The following is a 21,903-nucleotide window of genomic DNA, read 5'->3' on the forward strand; positions in this document are numbered from 1 at the left end:
TTACTTTAAAAAGGCACATAGAAAGAATTAGTTAAATAAAACATGTAGCAGTTGAGAAGGAGGTCTAAGTCCTGAGAAGGAAGACTGAGTCATAAGAAGAAATATTGATAAAGGTGCAAACTAAAGTAGACTTCCTGGATTAAATCTTCAGTCCTTTGAGGAAAATATTGAAGCTCCAATTGAGTTTCAAGGCCAAACTTGACCAAGAGAGATCTGGGAGAACAGAACACAAGAGGAAAGGGCTGTTTGAGCCTGGTAGTTCAAGGAAAGCCCTAAATCATTATGTCAGTAGCAGGGAAAGAAGAGTCCATGGAGGAAGAAAGTTGGCAGGGTCTTGGGTTTGAAATCGTCAGGAAACAAAGCAAAGGCGTAGCTTGTGAATAGTTTAATTAATAAAATTGGTTATAATTAGTAATAAGTTGATAAAGGGTTAGGACCATTAAATATCTTTGTTTCTTTGTATATCACAGTGGTTTTTGGTTTGCAGTTTATAGCAGTATAGGCTGATAAAAGGCCATCAAAAATTTTACTTGTATTAACGGTAACAGCCTCTGGACTTAGACTTATATTTGTCGTGGGAATGAACAGCTAAACTGTTAGCAAACATTTGAATGTTTCGGTTTTGGTTTTCTAAACAAACTGGTGTGTATATGCCCTGGCTGTAAGCTGGGAAGCAATGGATATACAAGATCCTCAGCCAAAGTTCAATGCTGATGAAGACCAGACTTTCCATAGAAAAGACACACTGATTATCCTGGTAGGTGTTAGTATTTGTAAGTTGCAAGACAAATTTAGTAACCCAGATTCGTGACTCCTTGTTTAATGTGGCTTCTAAGGTTTTCTGAGCATTATAACTATAGCTGGCTTTATAGACTTGATTCACTGAGAATAATCAAAGCAGCAAACTAAAAATTCACAGCTACTTGTATTCAAGTCTAACACAAACTGTGTTTACTAAAAAGCCCTTTTGAGGGTTCAACTTTAGCATAAAAAGCGGCATTTCTGCAAAATAGCTTCAAAAACCCTACTCCACTGCATGTTGTTTCTGTAGTTACAGGAAAAAGAAGGATGTCGGTTTACATGGTCAGAAGCCCCAAGAGCAGAGGAAAGGAGACAATGAGTGGGCAAGAGCACTTTGCTCTTGGACTGTCCTTTGTTATGTCTCAAAATCTCATGAACACACATTCCCAGTGTTCCAGATTTCCAGTAAAAAGAAGGGACAAGACACACTTCAGACAAAGAGAAATAATGCACATCAATAAGAAGAAGAAAAAAGGAAGAAATAAAGAGATGTATGACTCAGACACTCAGCCTAACATAATTTAAAAGGAGGATGCCTGCAAACTGTCAGGTGTTCAGTCACACAAATTATGCTATAGAAGTAATAGTAGTAAAATTTCACACTTGCAAACCTACTTTTGTGATGATTAATACATAGCTCCACCAATCTGAAATGTATCTTGAACCAAAATCATCTCGGTAAGTGTTCCTATGCACACTCTATCACAAAAGATTGTAATATAGACATTCACATTTCAGCCTTTGTGCCTCCCCAAAGATGTTCAGTATGTTGAGTTGAACCAAAAGCACCCTGATCTGGTTTATAAATGCTTCGAATGAAAATATCCCAAAAAAACCCAGATTTGTCCAGCCCAGTATTAGACCTAACTGAGGCTTCTGTGTCAGCATATTTGCTAGAAACTTCCCAGTGAAGTAATGGAAAATAGCAAAGAACTCCAGACATGCTTGTGACTATGTAGGGGGAGAAGTGGGTCTCCATTGCAAACAGCAACACGTGGTCAAATACAATTGAGAATGGGCCTTTGGCCATCAGAGTTTTTGTTATGGCTCTGTTGTGGCTTATCACAGTCAAATCTTGCTATGAAATAACATCAGGAGTGTACTAAAATGAGAATTGTGTTTATCACTTCAGGTTCCTCAAGATGAATGGACTGGGTACACCCCACGAGGAAAAGATGACGAGATTCCCTGCCGACGAATGCGTAGTGGCAGTTACATCAAAGCCATGGGGGATGATGACAGTGGAGACTCAGACACAAGTCCGAAGCCATCTCCAAAGATTGCTGCACGGAGAGAGAGCTATCTCAAGGCCACCCAGCCATCCCTTACAGAGCTCACCACACTCAAGTAAGTCCATGTTTTACTACAACATATTAAGACATACAGTTTCTGTTCCTATTTGTTTCTACTCTTTACTTCCAGCTATTGGTTGAGAAAATGTTTGAACAAGTGTGTTCGGTCATGCTTATTTTGCATGGTTTTTTTCTGAACAAGAGTAAATTTGGGGATGAATTTCAATATTATTCTGAAAATTGCAAAGTATTTTAACATGTTAGTGTTGAGTATCCAGATATGTAAAGAGCAGGTCTGCTCTTTAAATACTTCCCTGAATTATAGATTTGGCCTACAAAACTTTGCATAACTGTGTATTTATATATACTCAACATGTGAAATTAGCCCTAAACTAGTCTTTGCAACTCATAAGAGGGTATCTGACATTTAATTAAAAAGAACAAAGACTGTTTGAAAGTAGGCAAATCCGTGTTTTCCACTCAGAATTGCCCTGTATTTTGTGGAGAACCAAAACCTGGAACTTGTTTAGTTGTTTATGAAAGTTCTAGTCAAAAAGAATCATGAGTTTATGGTTTTTAAATGTCACTATGTGTTTTACTTTTATTTGGGCCTTTTAAAAAAGCCACCCAAATTCTCAGGAAAATTGCACAAATTGACAATTTTGGTATTAGTGGGTTTTTTTAAAATAATTCTAAAATGAAGTACCCTAAAGCAAGAAAATAAATTATATCTATATAAGAAAATAGTGTGGATTTAAAATCAACAACTGTTCCTGTCTGTCTTCTACAAAATTCTTAGATATAATAGTGAATCATAGTTCACTGGATCAAAAATAACCTAATTTTAGTATGATTTCCCCAAGGCTGTAGCTTTAAAATGGAGAAAAAATTAAAAGTATCTCTATATCTTCTGGTATCCATGATTAGCATCAAAAGAATACTTCTGCATTTCCCTTATTAATTTCCTCTCCTTCCTTGTCCTCTTCTACCCCATTTTTTCCCATAGACCTTATCTGAGAAATAGATTTTAGAGAAAAGTGTTTGATCCTTGTTAAGAATGTCATGCTCTTGACATCAGTAATGAATAGACTAGCAGCAAAAAGCGTGCTTACTGCAGCTCCCCATAGCAGCCTGCCTGATTTTGTCTCAAGGGAAGCCAGCAATTGCTTCAGCTCTGTCTTTCCATTAGTGTCCAAAGGCAAAAGCAGTCTCAGTTTCTGCAGGGATTTTCATAATCTAGCTGGCACTTGCTCAAGGGATCCAGCGATTCCTTTCATCATGCAGAAGACTTTACCACATCCTTTTCTGAGCCAAAACTCCTCCTCTGAGACCAGTAATTGCAACCTCTGCAAGGTGAACATAAATGTTACGTACCACCACAAACTCCATCAAGCCATGCTTTATGCACGGACACACTATCAGGCGCGCAGTTTATTCTTTTTGAATCTTTAGAAACATGAGTTCCAGGGTTCCATAATATGTGCATGAAGTACAATGCGCCACAGTGAGTGTATTTGCTTGTGGTCATTTCTGTTCTCTGTAGATAAAAGATTTGCAAAAGAATATATAAAATTATGAAAAATAAAAAGTCCTGCATGTCACTATTCACCCACAGAGGATGTTGGATCAGAGGGACCAGGCAGCAAAAGTTTTTGTGTTTAGCTTTGAAGTCACTGTAATTCAGCAAAGTGCTTGTACAAATACTTAATTTCACATGGTTTTTAATCCCTTCCTATTCAGAAAAGCTTTTAGGAATCTTTTTCATTTAAGCTGTACTCTGTAAAATTCATGTAAGTTTGAGAGCTGTGCAGAAGTAGGATGTAAATCACAAGATAGAAGAAGGAAATGGTAAATGATAGTAAAACAAAAAAAGAGGAGAAAACATGAAATAACTTTTCTTTTTCAATGACTATTCAACATAAATTGGAATGAAATAGAATGATCTCTTTTAATCTATGCTGATATTTTATAGAAATATCTCTTCCTGGGAAGGCTTTCACTTTCAGAGGCAATTTAATATATAATTATGCATCGCTTTTATTCCTTTCTGCTGAACATGATAATTTCGGGGGGGGGGGGGGGTATGAGAAACAGCTAAGTGTTTGCTCTGGGAATTGAAGTCTTCTTAAGCTAGATCCTTGCAGACTTCTTCATACTTTTTTAGTAATGTGACTTCACCTTGACCATGACATTGCTTCTTCATCTCATGGTTACCCTGATTACTCTGAGAGTTGTGATATTTTTGCTGGTGTGTTGGATAGAGACTAAACTAGGACCCCTAACTCACTCATAGGTCATCAAGCAGATGTGTGATGTGTGATAACAAGTTATTTCCTTGGCTTACTCAGTTGAGTTCAATTTGCACCTGAATAAGAGCTTTGTGGAAATGAGCCAAAAGCCACTCTAGGCAGCAGGCAGCCTTTTGCTGTCACTAGTGGACCTTCTAGTTGACCTTGCAGGATATTAACACCTTAAAGCTGAGTGTTATTTCACTCCTTTAATTATGCTTTTTCTGTCTGTGAAGAACAAAGGTGTTTCTACAGCAGTAACTGTCAGGGATCTTCTGTACTTCTTTCTGCTACTCCCTTTCTCTGTTTGCTATATACTGCCTCTAGTTGGCTTCACTTTCATCTGTGGCAAAGCAAACAACTTAAAAACATGTTCCCTTTTGCTTTCACTGTTGTTTTTAAAGGGATTTTTCATCTTGTGGGACTTTTCCTCTCTGAATACTTTAAGTCTAATATTGGTCTCACAACCCACACTGTTCCTCCCACCTACCTACCTACCATTGCTCATGCGCCTACTCTTCTAAGAAAGGATTTTCATTATTACCAATGTTTCTTTTTATATGAGGAATAACCTTTGAACAGCACAACTGTGTCATATCTCCTTTACATAATAAAAATTTATTTTCCTGGTTTTGCCAAGGATTTTTCCTTGCTATACCATACAGTCTCCCTCCTACAATTTTCCTCCATTGCCATGGTTTCCATGTGGTTACAGCACATGTGTCAAATGCTGTGGGACCATTCTGGATAAAGCACAGCTTGCTGTGATTTTGAAATACACACCTCCGCTGCTGCATTCTCATTATCCTACCAGAAAGTAAGCAGATTTTTTTTCTCTGTCTTTGGTGGCAGTATCCTCTTGGCGTTTAAGCTTTCACAGACTAGATAAACTGATGCAGCTGAAAACAAAGGTGGTATTTTCTTTCCCATTCCTGAAAAGTGGCAGAAGTTTATCTTTTACCTGTAAGCAGATTAAAAATGGACTGGTTATCTAACTTCTAAAGAGGGTGCAGGTGACAGATAACTGACAATTCTGTTACAGCTGAGTTTGATTCAGGACATATCCCTTCACTATCTGTATGTACTTTGTTCATTTTTAGCCTGGTTTTTTTGGGGAAAAAAGTATGCAGTTCCACTACTGTCCACATGCCAACCTGTCACATCCACCTCCCAATAACTTTTGAATCCATTGGCCAACTCTCAGCAAGTTTGCTAGAAAGACTGAAATCTGAAAGATACGAAGCTCCAGCAAACTTTATGAAGTAGCTGGATAAGTCAGAGAAGGATCTGCAGCCGTCTTGTTTGTTCTTTTGAAAGACTATGGGCAAACTAACTGGTGAGTCAGCACTGGGAATAATTTTCCCAGCCTGAAAGATAAGGAATATGAAAAGAACTGGAAAACTCTGTTGAGGACAAGAAGTCTAAGAGATGGATCCTGTCACCGTAGTTATTCCACTTCATTTTCCCTCTTTCCTCTTTTCCTTTGCAGTCACACTCTGCTAAAAGTACAGCTTCAGATTATGCTTCCAAAGTCAACATTGCTGCTATTGTGGGGACTTCAGCCACTAGAGTCTTTTGAATTCTGGGTGGGATTTTTTGTTTGCTCTTGTTGGGGTTTTGGGTGGGGTTTTTTGTTGGATGTTTTCTGTTGGGTTTTTTTTTGGGGGGGGTTGCTTTGGGGGCTTTTTTGTACTGGTGGTGGTGCTGGTGGGGTTTTTTGTTTTTGCAAAATATTACAGAACTTAATGGTAATCTATTTATTGGCATGGGTTTGGGTTATATACAGTTGTGGTATTGTTCCTTTGAACTCATATTTGATCATGTAGACTTTTTTCTGAGACAAGTTCTACTCTGTGATCACTAATGAATTGAAAATTTCAATTGTCTTGATACTTTGGAGATGCATTTATAGGATTTATGTAGAAAGGAGAGAAGTAAGAACAGAAATTAAGTTTTTCTTAGCAAATATTTATTTTCAAAGTATTTTACTAGACATTTGTTGTTTTTCCAGTCAGATGTGACTTGGAGAAACACAATTCTAAACACCACAAACACTTTTTAATGCACCAGGTTTCACCACTGATGATGAAAAAGCATGTGAGTATATAAGCAAAAAGCATTAGGCTTTTCTCCTTTTTATCTCCTGGTAAAGAATTGGTCTATATAACTTCTGTCACCACTGAATCTATTCCTATGATTTACTGCTTAGATGGGTGATACTTAGAATAAACCAAACAATTCCTAACTTTAAAGTTTATCAGAGACATTCCAAAATTAATATTTCAAAATATGTGCCTACTCACACTTACATTTTGATGTGTTAATACAGATATCATAAGTACTTTCAACTTGTATGTTTATGGGAATCTGAAGATAAAACTGTTTTGAAAACCTCTGTGTCATTTTTCTTAATATCCTATAAAATCACAGTAGATAATCAAGCTCAGTCAAGTGGTAGAATCTGGTAGCAAGCTTAGTAGCGGTGACAAAAGCAAGAAGAGGTAGATCTGATTTATACATCCTTAATTCCAACTTTTTCATCACCTTTCTGAGAATTGTTCAAGTGAGTTTCTGGATGAAAAACTACCAAGCTAGAGTCAACCTATATTACTAATCAAAGCTTGACAGAGTTGCAGAACCAACTCTGCTAGGAAGACTTGCAAAGAGAATCAAACCACCGCATTGTTACTTAGTATAAGATGTTTCAGATAGAAAATCCCCTGATCCTTGTAGAATTGATCCTAGGGAAGTGTCTATACTGAGGGAAATTATAAGAGATGGAAAGATAATTGTAGCCTGAAACACTGGCTAGGCTCTTCTGGCATTTGAGCGAATTGAAGCTGATGTCCTTACACTACAGTTCATCACAAGGCACAGCATACATCCTTAGACGTGATAACCGTTCCGGGCTTGGGAATGAGCTCCTCTTTAGTTGAGGTGTTTCTATATTACTATAAGGTACTCCCAAAATATCCAGGAAAAAAGGTGTCATATAAACAAAAGCATACTTTTTTTTTTTTAAATTTACGTGGTGTCCTCATTCTGCTGAAATGATCTGACCCAGATCACAGACATGGGGGAAGGGAGAGGGAAAAGAGAGATGGTGCAATACCACATTTTCATGATGGTGAATATTTTTAGACACATGCAGGGAAGCTTGTTAATTTTCTTTCTTGTTGAGTGACTTCCAATTAGGGAACAACTACTTTGCTAATTAGTACAAAAGGAATAAGTCTGATTAACCTTTCACTAGTGTTTTGCAGTATGTTTTCAGTACAGTTGGTTTAATTGTTTCATGTTGCAGTCTCTTTCATTTTCATCAAACCTGTAGCTAACTGGAAAGAATTGTTTTTATTTTCCTTGAGGTGTGTTTTGTTTGTTCTCTGGAAGAGGGAGTTTTTTCGATTTCACATTAAAGAGACAGGAGCATCTCCCTGAGCTTTGGACATGCAGCCTAAGGATTAGTATTCTGGAACTATTATTTGCCTAGGTAGTAACTTTCCTAGCTCGTAGTCACTGATGCATGATATATTACTTTACTTTTTATTCATATTGTTGGAATCCATTCTCTCTTCCATCTGAAACTAGGGAGAAGCTGTTGGACACAGTCCTCACTTTTCATGCTTGTGTGTCAGGTATGATTAAGTTCAGTGAATAATTTATAAGTCAGAAGAAAATTTGAAAGGCAAGACAAAGAAAAATATGTTTATTTTGAGGTAGTAGGTGGTCATACTTCTGAAGCCAATGCTTTCCTTATGGCAGCTGACATCTCTTTTGTGTACATGGCGTTTAAGGAGCAGGGGATATTGATTTATTCAAGGAACTTTGAGCTTGGAGTTTTTAATGAACAGTTGTTATTGATGAATTTATAAAGCGTATTCGGTCAGTTAAGGCTTAGTATCCCTGATGGACATGAGAGAAAGCTTGTGTCCCATGGCAGCTTCCCTTCTAGGCTTTGTTTCCCCTCACACAAAGGCATGTATGCCTTCACAGCACAGAAATCAATCCACTTATCTCTCTGTACAACCCTCTGTGGAGACAGGACATCCCTACAGTTCACTGCATAGTACATGGGTAGGATGAGCACTCCTCTCTACTTCTGTGATGATCCCCATAAGTTTATCTTACAATGAAACTGAGACTCCCTAGATATTACAATCTCACTGGTAGCTTATGTCATCCTAAAACTTACCCTTCTGTTATTCCACACCTAGCTTCATATGTCCTGTTATACCAACATTGTCACATTTGTATAAAGTTATTTCTTGTTTCTCTAAGACAAGAAGTGAGAATTTTGTTGTAATCTGTGACCTATACTACTGTTGTTGTCCCTCTTGTACTTTTACCTTTGTGTGCCGAAATTTGAGGAAATGAAACAGTTACCATTAAATTACATAAAAATAAATATGGAACCATAGAATCATAGAATGGTTTTGGTTGGAAGGGACCTTACAGATCACCTCATTCTAGCCCCCCTGCCTTGGGCAGGGACACCTTCCACTAGAAGAGGTTACTCACAGCTCCACACAACCTGTCCTTGAACACCTCCAAGAATGGTGCATCCACAACTCCTCTGGGCAACCTACTCCAGTGCTCACCACTCTCACAGTAAAGAATTTCTTCGTAATAGTTAATCTAAACCTGCCCTCTTTCAGTTGAAAGCCATTCCCCCTTGTCTTACCACTACATGCCCTTGTCAGAAGTCCCTCTCCAGCTCTCTTGCAGGCCCCCTATAGGTACTGAAAGGCCACAGGAAGGTCAACCTGGAGCCTTCTGTTTTTCAGGCATAAATACTAGCCAAAAAAGAAAAAGCCTATAACTTTAATAGTCAAAGTGTGTTTTTCAGCAATACTAAAGAAGAGTTTTGTAAGTCAGTAATTGATTAAAAATGCCAACCTCATTTAGATGATTGTTTGTTTGCAGAAATTAAAATCCTTGTCCTCTATCTAGTCATCTGGCTCACCTTTGCATATTATTTAGCTTTATGTTCAACATAGTTACAGATGAAAGTTAGGACTTCCAACTTCTTTGCTTCTCTCCATCAGATCCTATAAATAATAATGCATTTTACAGAAAATTGTGTTGATGAATGCAAATTCATCATCATTCATCAATTCGTCATTGTCTGTTTTAAAAAGCAAAACATACTGCATTTTATGGATCAAATGGGCACTTCTAGGGCTTGTGTTAAGAAAACAATTACAATTACAACACCAAAATGTGTTTTTCAGCCACCTCTTTCAGTGTATAGTCTGTACACAACCTACCTGCATGTTTGTGTGCCAAACTGGTCTTGTTTATTTTTAGCCCTACTTCTGCCCACTGACTTAAAAGGCTGCCTCAGAAATAGACTTAAAAATGTCCAGTGGAGACAGGAGAAAAAGTACTGCCTTAGACTGCCAGGGCATACACAAGGGCTATATGTTACAAAAATTTTCCTAACAGTAACGATAGTTAAGCGTGGGAGTGGATTGCCAAAAGAAATCACTTCACTGGACATTTTCAAGAAAATGGTAAAAAATGTCTGTCAGGACAAATTTAGGTATTGCTGATTCTGCTTCAGGGTAGAAGGAGGGACCAAATGACCTCCTGAAGACCCCTCCAGATCTACCTTTTAGGATTCTCTGTCTGTCTTTCTCAGGCTATTGAATATACCCATTATCACTGTTCTTACTTCCTTGTCTTAACTTATTTTTCAAATATAAAAATAAAATTCTCATCAGGACCAAATTATTCCTGAAGGCCTGCTGTTGAACAGTAAATATAGATATCCCACCCACAGCAGTGCTGCGCAGTTCTTTCATGTTCTTTAAATGTTATTTCATCACTAGCATTTTGAAATTATGTTCCCACTGCTGCCAGCCATACCATACTTGACCCTTGGTATGTGATCTTGTACTCTCTGGTTTAGTTTGCTAAGGGGAGCTCAGCTGATGTATTGAATCTGCCATGCAGAAAACTCACAGGCATAAAAAGAGATGTGCATTTGCACAAAATTCAGTCTGGAGTCCTTAGTGTTCTACATAATAAAATAAGGAAACAGGCAATAATAATTAAGTTAATTATTCATAATAAATTTCTATTCTGATCAACTAGAAGTACAATCTTTTTCTCTGTGAAATGGTGGAGCCCTTTCAGATTAAAAATGGAAAAAGTTAAAACAGTGTATGTTGCTTTAGTTTTAATATGAAAGACAAATAGCATTTCTGCAGGCATGTTTTTGAATCTCCTGTTAATTTACATTGTGTTAGGGTGGAAGAAAGAGAGTTGAGAATGAAGAATGACTCTGCCCTCACGAATAAAAGATACTAAGTCTTATTGATGTCCAGTTATTTGTTTCTTGTATTTTTTTGTGATCATATTACTGCTAAGATAGAGCAACTTTCAACTTAATTTAGTAATTCTCTGCTGGCTTGGGTGCAGTACGGGGTGAAGGTTAGGGGCACAGGGCAGCAAAGGAAGTGTACGGCCGCTGAAGTAGCTGCAAGCGTCAAATATCACTCTAGTCCCTGTGACACATGTGAATGAAAGTTCATCTGAAGAGACTTGACTTTTTAAAGTCTCCTCCCCTCCTAATGAAGTTATAAATCTTTTCAGGACTGGAGAAATGAGAGAAAATCCTCAAAGATTTTTTTACATTGCGTTTGCTTTCTTAATCAGTGTACACCACAAAGACAGAGAACCATCACGTAACCACTGTTTGTTTAATTCGCTGATGTGAAAAATGGCAGGTTCCCATTGTCCCCCCAGAAGGGCTGTGCTACCCAACCAACCTGCACCCCAGCTGCCCAGCAGCTTTGCCTGCAGCAAGCCCAGTGACCACAGAAAGCACTAACTGGTTTTGTCATCCCCAAATGCCAGCAGCCACATCCAGAGCACCCAAATCCTTCTCTCTCTTTATGTGATGTTGGGCTGGCAACCATGCTTGGGTTGTGTCTGTGCAGCTCTGCACTGTGACAGTGATGTTTCATGCTGAAGGCAATCTCAGGAACTTTCAGGACTAGCATACAAATTTGTCCTCTTTTATATATAATGACAATTGCTACAGCAAATCTGTGCTAAGCCTTCATTACTCTACAAGTGAAAGGAAATCTTGAAAAACTTCTTTGGGGAGGTAGTCCTCCTTGGGCTAGTTCTAAAAAATGTTCACAGTTATTTATTGCTTTATCACAGAAAAATAGCTATGATATAGACATTTACTAAAACTCTCTCATAATGAACTTTATTTAGTACTGTCTGCATAACAAAAGTTGGAAGATGTACTATAATGATAAATAATACAAGGTTCTTATTTCATTTTTTACTTTCACTCTTTGTTTTACAAAACTTCAAACTGCTACTTCGCTTTTATCACATTTAAATAAATTATTTGATTCTGAACTTGGCATAAATCTCAAAACCAAGGATAAATATATAATGCCAAAAGCTTACAAACACTCTGGGCGAAACGCTGTCAATAACATCAACTGAGTCAGCTTAATCACACAATATTTATGTTTGTAGCAGTAATAGAAATTATATTTATAAAAGATGGAATTTCACAGGGAGAAAATTTCTACTTTGAAAAGTCTTTTCTACCTTATTCTAATGGGATGTAACCAACATGTCATTCAACCACCCTGTGAAGTTGCAATCAAAAGTGTTAGAAATCTCAGAAACGATGGCACTGCCTAGTCAATGAGGTCCAATCTAAATCTCTAGCCATGGATTTCAGCCTGGTGTAGGATCTGTTGGACTCATGTCAGCCATGTGGCTGTAAGAGCTGTGAGACAACAGGGCTTTGGCAGAGATACGTTGCTCAGACTTGTTTGAAATGCTGGTGAGTCAGGCTGTTCCACTGCAGTTGTTCAGACATTTACTGTTGGGTAGAATGTCATTTCTGGCAGAGCAGTAACTCTGTCTATTTCTTCCCCCTTCCCCCCAACCTCTTCCCTGCCCCCTACTTAAAGATCCTTTGATTTGAGGTACAAAGCAGTTGTTGTTTCCCTGTGATGAACAAGAAGGAGTGGATGGTGCCTTATTCATAAATAAGATATTAGACTAACAGTGGCTGGAATGAGTGTCAGCACTAAACCACTATTTCTGTGGTCCCTTTTCTCTCTCTTTTTTTTTAATAAGTGATTCCTTAATATTCTCAAGTAATAAAACTCAGTACTTAGCTGTGTCCTTTCTCCATTAAAAGAGACAAGATTTGCATGAAGACTGCACTTAAGAGTCATTGTCCCTTCACACAGTGACAGAATGACATATCAACTATTTCTATATTTCCATCTCCCTACTGCTTATTTATTTCCTTTTATAGTAAATTTCAAGCCTTTGGAAATAATGAGTGTGTAGCAGTTTCTTCTACTATTTGTCATAACCCTGATCCTAACACATCTTCCTGCTAAATTTTCAATAGTGGTCATTTAATTATTAATTTTTTTTTTTTCACTAGTGCTGTTACTAATATCATCCTTGTGAGCCTTTCACAGTTCTTTTATCCCACAGTTTCTTGTCCCGAATAGAACTGGTCTGTTGCTAGCACTCTTGGATCCTTCTCTTTGCATCCTCTCTCACTGGGAAGGCATGCAGCTTGTGTTAAAAAGGTTTCTGCCTTCCTTCCTTTTGGTACTCCATTGCTGCCGCCACAGACATGGTGGGTAGTTGCACTCAGTTGGACTTCAAGCTATCTTTGAAGTGATTTCCTCAGCAAATGGGTTTGCTCCCTGCTCCCTTTCTCCAGACAGAATTTCCGCAGTATCTCAGGACCACAGCCCAGCAGCTGCGGCGCCCTTGCCATTGACCAGCCGTCAGGAAGCTCTTGCACACTGATCCCTGTGCAAACACACGTGAACGCCAAGCAGGCTTTATCCCATCAGCTCTAATTGTTCCATCTCCAGAGAAGTTAATCAGATTCATTATATCTCTGTGATGACTGTGGTATCCATCTGAGTGCTTTGCCTCTGGCAGAAGATAGACAAGCCCTCATTTTCCTTTGAAATTGCCTGTTATGACTATATTTCTTTCCCCTGTTCTCGGAATCAGTATGTCCATATAATGGAAGTTTGTTATTTAATGTAACTAGTTCCCTTTAGGGCAACAGCCCAAAGAATAATAAAATAATCCATTTGAGGTTCATACAAGCCATGAATCACTCAAATAACTGTCTCTTTAAAAAACAGGGCCATATTTTGACACTGATGTTGCAGAGATTCATCTTCTTTTGAATATGTTCTCAGATTATGTGTTTTGTGTAAGTCCTTTAAGTGAGGTACAAAATAGACAGTAATAAAAAATAAATAGAGGGAAAATCTTTATTTTTAAGGAATATTTTTAAAGAAGAGGATGAAATAAAATTGATATGTAAAGTAATACTTGAAACTCTGATTTTAGGTTTTCTTGATGCTTATTTGCAAGCCTGTTTTAGAACATTTTTAGTTATCAATATTTTTTAAAAATCTAAACCCTTCTCATAAATAGAGTATTTTTTCATTTCATGAGATGAAAAGTAAAATTAGTCTTGTTTAGTAACTAAAAACAGATAAAAGTTTACTTCTGAGTTGAATCTTACACTTTCTATTATACTATCTTATATTTCACAATTACTCCCTCAGTGTTTCTATCATGGACAGGACTGAAGCCGGCCAGAATGGGAAGGTTAGACCTGATCCAGGTTAGATTGGAGGTGAATGTAAATCCCTTGCCTTTCTCCCTGGGCTATCTACTGTCCCCAGTGCAGGCCTTAGATATCCATTGGGATGGCATCCTGCTTCACGGGGATGTATGCATCATACATAAAAGCAACACTGTTTTTTTCCCTAAGGCATGAGACTTAGTAGGACTAAGACACATAAAAATGATTGTCGACTGTTTCTCTGATAGTCCCTGGGAATACTATGCAATTGGGATCTGGGTCCTCAGTGTTGGATTCTGCAGTGTGTTGTTTACAAGTCTCAAGTGTAGCATTTAAAATCTGAGCTATCAAGGGGGGGTTTTCCCTCCTGACAAAGTAGATATGAGGTTTTAAATGTCAGCCTCCTACCCAACACAATGGGATGATAACCTCTGCCATGAATTAATCAAGCTGCTTGTTAAAAAACATTATCTTGCCACTCTTCTTCCAAGTTTTTTGAATTCAGACAAATTTAACAGCTTTCTCTTCCATAAAAATGATACACTGAGGTTAATTATAGTTCAGGAGCACTCTAACGTATGATTTGGCTGCTCAGTGTTTCTCAGGTCAAAAAAGAGCCTGAGAGGTGCACCTGGAACAAGAGCCTGGCTTGCAGTGTTCCTATAGGGAAGGGGAGGATCAGCTGAACAATTAAAATGAAGGACTGAAATTGCAAAGCTCTCAGGTGTCATGCCCCTTCCTCTGCCAAAGAGGTGCAGAATGGTGGGAGACCGGCCCCCGCACCAGCGTGCTGTGCCTCCATGGGAGGAGATTCTGGCTTTGGGAGCAGGGCCTGAGGATGGAGGGCTGGGCACCCCATTGCTGCTGTTCCCTGCCTGGCCTCTTCCCTGCCACGGGCATCACTGTAACTCCACCTCTGGGTAAAAAAGGATAATAACACACCTCCTGCACATTGGATTGTCACGAGGATTGATTCATTACAGCTAGTGCAGAAATTACAGAACCTTCTAAAGAGGTTTCGGAGGTGCTAATACAGTCATTGTTAGTCATTGCCCCCTTGCTCTTGGCTCCTGTTTTGTACTCCTGTAGCAAGGCTTGCAGCAGCACTCCCTTGTGCTTACTGAGATGTCTGGGAAGAGCTCTACCATACTGCATGAGCAGTGAAGCACAGCATGGGGAGAAGTTAAATCATCCTTATACTTCCCTGCCAGAGGAAGAACTGCAGAGGCTGGCAAGACCCCAGCCAGGGATAAAAGGGGGTAGTACCTCTTCACCTGTGCTTCTCTTCTTTTCTCTCCTTCCACCTGCTGCACATCTTTGCTCTCCCTGTGATGCGTAAAAGCCAAAGGGGAGCATGCTACTCCTAGGAGTAACAGTAAGTCATGATGCATTTTGCTGCGTGTATTGAAATTCATAGGTACAATCTTCTCGTAACTTGACAGACCTCCTTGTCTCTTGCCATCATGCAGCCCACACCCATTGCTAACATATGTCCTAGAGGTGGTTCAGCTACTCTCACAGGGGGCATGCTCTTCCGTCTACGCCCTGCCTACATACGCTAACGCACAGCTTCCCACTCCTCTATAAATTTTCTCTGTATTCGTTACCCTTCACACTCTAGCAGAAGGGAATCTTAAAATGCCTTTTTTAACTTTTTTTTTCCCCCCATAGGGAACGCCTTCAGAGCTAGGAAAAGATATTTTAGTACTTTTCAGGGCCTAAGCTGCCATGGTGCGTACTGCAGAGAGAAGCAAGCACACCAACTGAAAATCGCAGTCTGGTTGAGTGGAGGGGGTTCCCACTGTATACTCTGTGCATGCCTATTCCTGGAAAACCTGTGAATTTTCTGATGAAAAGCCATTTGGAAGGCTGCGAGAAACATTTGTCTCTGTTATTGTCTCCTGATTTCTCTTTCTTGGAGAGGGTAGACAGCAGCGTGGATGGTTCTACACTGGTGGCAGCCTAATTGCCCACTAAGAGCCAGGGACAGTAAAATCCAGAAGAGCTAGTGGAGGAACAATTTTCTACTTAGATCCCAAGCTTTTAGTGCACTCAAAACAGAGATGATCCTTGAGCTTTCCAGTCTTTTTATGAAGAGTCTTTTTCTGCTGAGTTTAAGCTTGTTTTTTTCCTGTTTGAGAGGGCAGACCTGGGCCTGCTAACTCAAACAGAATTTGTCTAAGTTGAGGAAAAAAAATGTGATTCAGACTCTTCCATTGATAAACCATCAGCAAACTAAGATTTTTTACCTGCTAAATGTCTAGCAATTACCTATCTCATTAATTACTTGCTTTTCTTCAGATAAAAGCAACTTTTTAATTTTATTTAGCATTCTCCTGTTTGTGAATATCTCCTTATCAGAGAGTAGTGAATAGCTCTACACAAAAAAACCTGTTTCACATATCTAAATTGCTTTCTTCCTGCTATAAATGGATATTTAGCATAGTAATCTGGAGTGAAAGGTGCAAGATTAGTAATGCAACCACTGAGAGTGTGTTATTGTGTTGGCCTTTTCTTTGGTTTCTATTTTCAAGTAGCTTTATTGTTAAAGAATATGGAAGTTACATTTTTAGCAAGTTGCTGGTTTCTGTATAGAAGGAAAATTTCTTTTTCAACCTCAGTACTGACCTGACCTTTCTAGTCACCAAGAAAAATACTTTGAATCACAAAAGGCACAGAAAAACCCTTCAATCCTACAACTTTTCTAATGATATGCTGAATGCTATGAAAGTAATTTGCCCTGTGAACCCTAATTAATTGAAAATCAGGTCCACAATTCATCTGGGCTATAAAAATCAGAATATATTCTAAGATACAGTAGACGTGCAGATTCTCTTTTTATATGCTTTCTGTTTCTTGAATCCTTGCACTTCATGTTTGTGTGTTTTCTTCACCAACTGTGAAAGCTCGATGGTTTTTTTCCTTTAACTGGGAAGGTTTTGCAAGCCTCATGAGATGCACTTTAAGAAAAATATAATGAATTGCAGAAGCATAATAAATAGCAATCATTGGCAGCACTAGATCATTCCTCCCTCTAGTGGCTGGCTGGCTCCAGTGAGAATAAGTGTAGCTCTTTATTATGATCTTGAGGAATTATTCCATTAGTTTAGCTACTGGAAACTTACTTTTTTCAGGTTAGCATCCTCCAGCTCCCTGCCTGCTTGGTAATCCATGGTGCCTCTGTGTACACATCCATGACTATATGACCCGTGTTTTAGTTTTTCCAGGTCACCTCTTTACAGTGTTTTCAAGCTTTCCCAGTCCCTCCTGTACATTATATTATGATTCCCAGGTAAGGAAGATAGACCCAGTTCTATTGCATTTTTGTGATTTCACATGGTAATTTAGCACAGCTGATCTCTGATGTATACTAAGCAGAAAAAGTGATGAATTTGAAGCAGCTCAGTTTGCCTAGTAATGGCACAACACAGAGAACTGTTTTGAACAGTGAGCAGAAGACTAGTGTTTCTTCCATCTCCTTGGATGTGTCAGTGCATGCTCATACACCAGTGGGCAGCTAAGGCATGCTCATGTCAATAAGTGAGAACTGACACATCCCTTCATGGATAGTTCAAGAAAATGTAAAGCAGTTGCAGAATTGAAATGCTCGACCTAATTTTACCTATCTTCAACCCTTATCTACTTAGTTGGAGTAGATATCCACAAAATTCAGTGGGTTGACAAATTGACCCTTACCTGGCACATCACAGAGAAACCAAAGCCCCAGGACACTGAGACATTAAGGACACTTAGAAGGTGGCAACCTGCCTGCTGGTGTTCAAACATCATCAGACAGGTCTCTGCCCCAGTGACCCTGACAATAAGAAATGGATTAATATATTATCATCATGTTGTTTTCCTTATCAAGGTGACAGACAGTCTGAGGAAGAGGTCATCTGAGAACGAGGGTACTTACTCATACAACGTAATTAAATTATGTAACTTCAGAGCAAAATTGCAGCCACCCTTATAAGAGCTGTAAGGCTTTAGAAAGTAATACAGGTTTCATTACAGTTTGCTTTAAATTTTAGACATTAAACTTTTCCATACTCACCGAAGTTTTTGTAGGCTGCAGATATTTTCAAGCAGTTCTGTCCTGCCTCAGCAAAACTATTGACTTGAGATGATATCATAAATCACCATCCATAGTTAATAATGGTTTTAATCATAAAATATACTTCTTCTAAAATACCTTTTGACCATCACACCAAACATTTTTTACTCTTTATTAACCATTCTACTTTATATACAATATCAGTCTCTGGGCCTAGAGTTTATTATTTAAATTGTTCTGTGACTTAGGCCACCAGTAATGCAATAAAAACATGGTGCTGCTATTCAGTTCCATCAAAGAACCTCAGTTACATTTGTTGACTTTAGTTCATCATCACAAAGCCATCTACAGCCACAGAGGTGCTGTAGGGAAGTATTAACATAACTGTTTTCTGAGAGCGAGAGTTTATATGACTTCTCCTGCAGGTGACACAGCAAATTTCAGTCAACACTGAAGTCTGAACCCATGAGCCACAGTCCATTGCCTGTGGTTTTGAATGTCAGGTAGAGGGTATTTATCCAAAAAATTTAGAGAGTTGTGGGGTTTTTTGGTTGGTTGGTTGCTTTGGTTTGGTTTGGTTTGGTTTGGTTGGTTGGTTGGTTTGTTGTTTGTTTTTTTTCTGTTATGGTGTTTTAATCAAAAGGATAGATATCCAAGTATTTTCACCTTCCGAGCAGGACAGAAGGCCATCTTCAGCTTTACCCTGTATCCAACCATTGTGTTCCAAAAAGGAGAGAAGGTTTTCTTAATGCATTCACTAACTAAGTGGTTGGATGTTTGTGATTATTATGGGATAGAGAGCATACTACTAATCAATCATCTGTCTGTAAGGAACTGGCTTTATCCCCTTCAGTATGAAAACACAGACATTTGGGCTTTTGTTATTTTTTTTCATCCAACATTGATGGATTTTTTAATCTTTTTTCCTTTAATTTTTCATTGGAAAAAAAGAGTGTACCAGTTCAGTAACCCACATATTTTAATTTCAAGTATGATAATTAAATTCAAATAAATATTTGAAAATACTTAAGAATACCTACTGCTACAGGTCAAGAAGCCATCTGATGTTCTCAGAAGTTAAGGCTTTCTTCCTTTAAAATGAGCTTCAGAAACCTTTTGAAGTTCCCCAACTCTGAAGTGCATCCACTCTTTGGAAATATTTTTTACATTCTTGTTATCTCCATCTGAATCATTGCACTTGACACTAACAGCTTAATGGATGACATGATAACTGGTTGTCCATTCCTTTACTCATAGACTCAAAGAAATGTTTCAGGTGTTCCTATTTTAAAGAACTGGGAGGGAGAGGGAAGAAGAAGAAAAAAAGAAAAAGGATTTTGCATTATTTGCTGATTTCTTAAGACATTTATTTCCTTGGTTCTCTCCAAAATAAAATTAGCTCTATTTTATCAGTATTTATTCTGTACAAGTTCAGCCCAACATTATATAGCCTGTAACACAAAAGGCATGTGAGAGTTTTCTAAGAGGAGGAAAAAAAAGTCTAAAGATGTGTGTTAAGCACAATTTCACATCTTTTCAGCAAATTTCTATTTATCAGAAAAATTTTCATAATGGAAATCAATTGCACACTTCCACCTTGAGATGCTTTGGCCCTGTTTATAAGAGCTTTGACAAGACGACTTATCCAGACCAATATATATATACCTGAAATAACAGGTTATAACCTCATGTTGTATCTTAGTGCAGCAGATAGCTCTTTTTGTAATTACTGCAGAACAAAACTGGAAAGACTTTGTAATGGAAAGAGAGAATATTAAAATACACATGGATAACTGGGTTTTTGGAATTAGTTGGGCTTGTTTTGAGGGATTTCTTTTGATGTAAAATCATCTGAAAGGAAAGTGGTAGCTGCTCCTTTTTCTCTGAGGAATAGCTGTGGTAAAGTTACATGGAGAAAAATTCTCCCTGCTCCTGGGATATTGCTTTTGCTGAGCAAGATCAATGAGAAAAGGGAAAATCCCCCAGAGCAGCCAACTGATGCCCAGAGAGAAAATCAGTGAAGATGTTGCCAGAAACCCTACTACATACCATCACTTGTTTTACTTTACTTGCAATGTAGACATTACTTTAAATAAAAATATAGACTAAAGGTTACTATTTCCAGATTTTTTGGTATGACAGGAGAAATTCCACAGTTTTATCTTAGTCAGTGATAACTCCCAGCTGAACAATTCCTCCAAAAATCTTTGCTTTTTTTATCTGGAGGAGACAACTGAAAGTCACATCTGAGCTCCAAGCTGTATTTACCCAGACACACCTCAAGACACTGGCTGTAGAGTTATCCGGGAACAGTCTTATCGCAGTCTCACCTCCTCACCCCACACCCAATATTTGTGCTGTCAGGAGTAACTGGATTGGATTTCAAGTCATCATCTTCCAGGTGTAAGTGAGAAGTGCTTGCTTATAAAAGAAGAAACAACAGGCTTCTCTTCGGGCGTTTTAAACTGCATAGTGTTCTTCAAATACAAGCCAGCTGAAATAGAGGATTACTGAAATAGCCACTTGGTAAGAGTGCACATATGATCTTTAAAATGACCCCATTAATAGAGAAGAGGAGAGAAAATCCATGGTCACCAGCACATATTGCACTCCAGGTCAACAATTTGCAAGTGTTATCAGGAAATAATGTGTTCCCACAAAAGGTGATATACTCACAGTACTTTTAAGGCAGCATACTTTGCCCTGTGTTGAATCTTGCTGTCTCAAACTTTCATTTGGAGGTAGGACTGTTACTTTGAGGTGTAAGGAGGTGAGCTCAGACCCTTAGCGTAGTTGAATTTGGGATTTTTCCCTTCTCCCTTGAAGAGTTACTAACCTACCCTCCTTATTGCTTTAAAATGTGCTTGCTTTTCAGTTTCTTCAGTAGTTTGGCTTATGTTGCACATCTGTACAGATGGTGTTGAATCTGCTGGTTTTGCTTTTCTTTTTTTCCTTTAGAAGGTAACTGAAACTTTTGAAATGGCAGAAAACTGAATAGGAAGTGAAAAACTGCTGCATATGTGAAATGCATTTTTTGGAAAATGCAGGTGGCTGCTTATGCATGTGAAGATTTTGGAGTAACGTTGTTGACTTGCAAAACAAAGATGCAAAACTAATCTCACTAGGAGATGTTTATGCAGATCTAACCTGGATGTTTGGAAATGTCTTCTGAAGTAGGTGACTCAAAAGCAAATACATGACAGGGCTTGCAGGCTCATGGCTTTGCAGTGTGTGGGTGATCATCACCTGGTTTCAGGTCCAGGAGGATCTGTGGAGTTGAGGACACTGAACACTGAAAATGCATTGCAAGTTTTCAGAAAAAATTGCTCTTTAAATAAATACTGCAGTGACATTCAATGGAGCAAATACTTTCTTAGTATTTGCCTAGAAAACATTATTTGTAGATAAATACTGTCCAATATTGTAACTTGGAGTAGCATGGGAGGACCTTTCAGTTATGGGAAGTCTGCCTAGAAGATGCCTTTTAGCTGAGCTGCAGCTCTACCCTCCCATTCTCAGGAACTAGCCAGAGCTCCTGCATAAACTCGGGTGCTAAGCAGTCAGGGCTGGTTGTGCTGCCAGCTCAGCACACAGCCAGGTGACATTCCTGAAAAGTAACTACTTTCCTTTTGCGGTTTGGCAGACAACTGTAATTCTTTGGTGTTCCCACTGGCAGAATTAATCAAACTTTTAATGTATGAGTGGGAGAGACCTGAAAATTAAGCTAAGCAGGTGAAGTCCAAGCTTGTAGAGACTGTGATTTTACAAGGACTACAATAGGGAATATCTTAGAGAAGCCTTCTAGTACCTAAAGAGGGCCTATAAGAGAGCTGGAGAAGGACCTTTTACCAG

The 21,903-nt window shown here is 38.6% G+C and overlaps 1 protein-coding gene across 17 annotated transcripts in view; it reads left to right on the forward strand.

Annotated features, from left to right (window-relative positions):
- Positions 1-21,903, forward strand: part of DLGAP1 (DLG associated protein 1) — a 413,568-nt gene that overhangs the window by 285,383 nt on the left and 106,282 nt on the right. For all 17 annotated transcript variants that reach the window (XM_051773060.1, XM_051773102.1, XM_051773075.1 and 14 more), the window contains one exon: positions 1,934-2,148. In XM_051773060.1, the coding sequence (XP_051629020.1) occupies positions 1,934-2,148 (215 nt within the window). The remainder of the gene's footprint in view (positions 1-1,933; positions 2,149-21,903) is intronic.

The sequence above is a fragment of the Manacus candei genome, unplaced genomic scaffold, assembly GCF_025592945.1.
Source record: "Manacus candei isolate 608988 ecotype Guabito, Panama unplaced genomic scaffold, ASM2559294v1 h1tg000008l, whole genome shotgun sequence".
NCBI lineage: Eukaryota > Metazoa > Chordata > Aves > Passeriformes > Pipridae > Manacus > Manacus candei.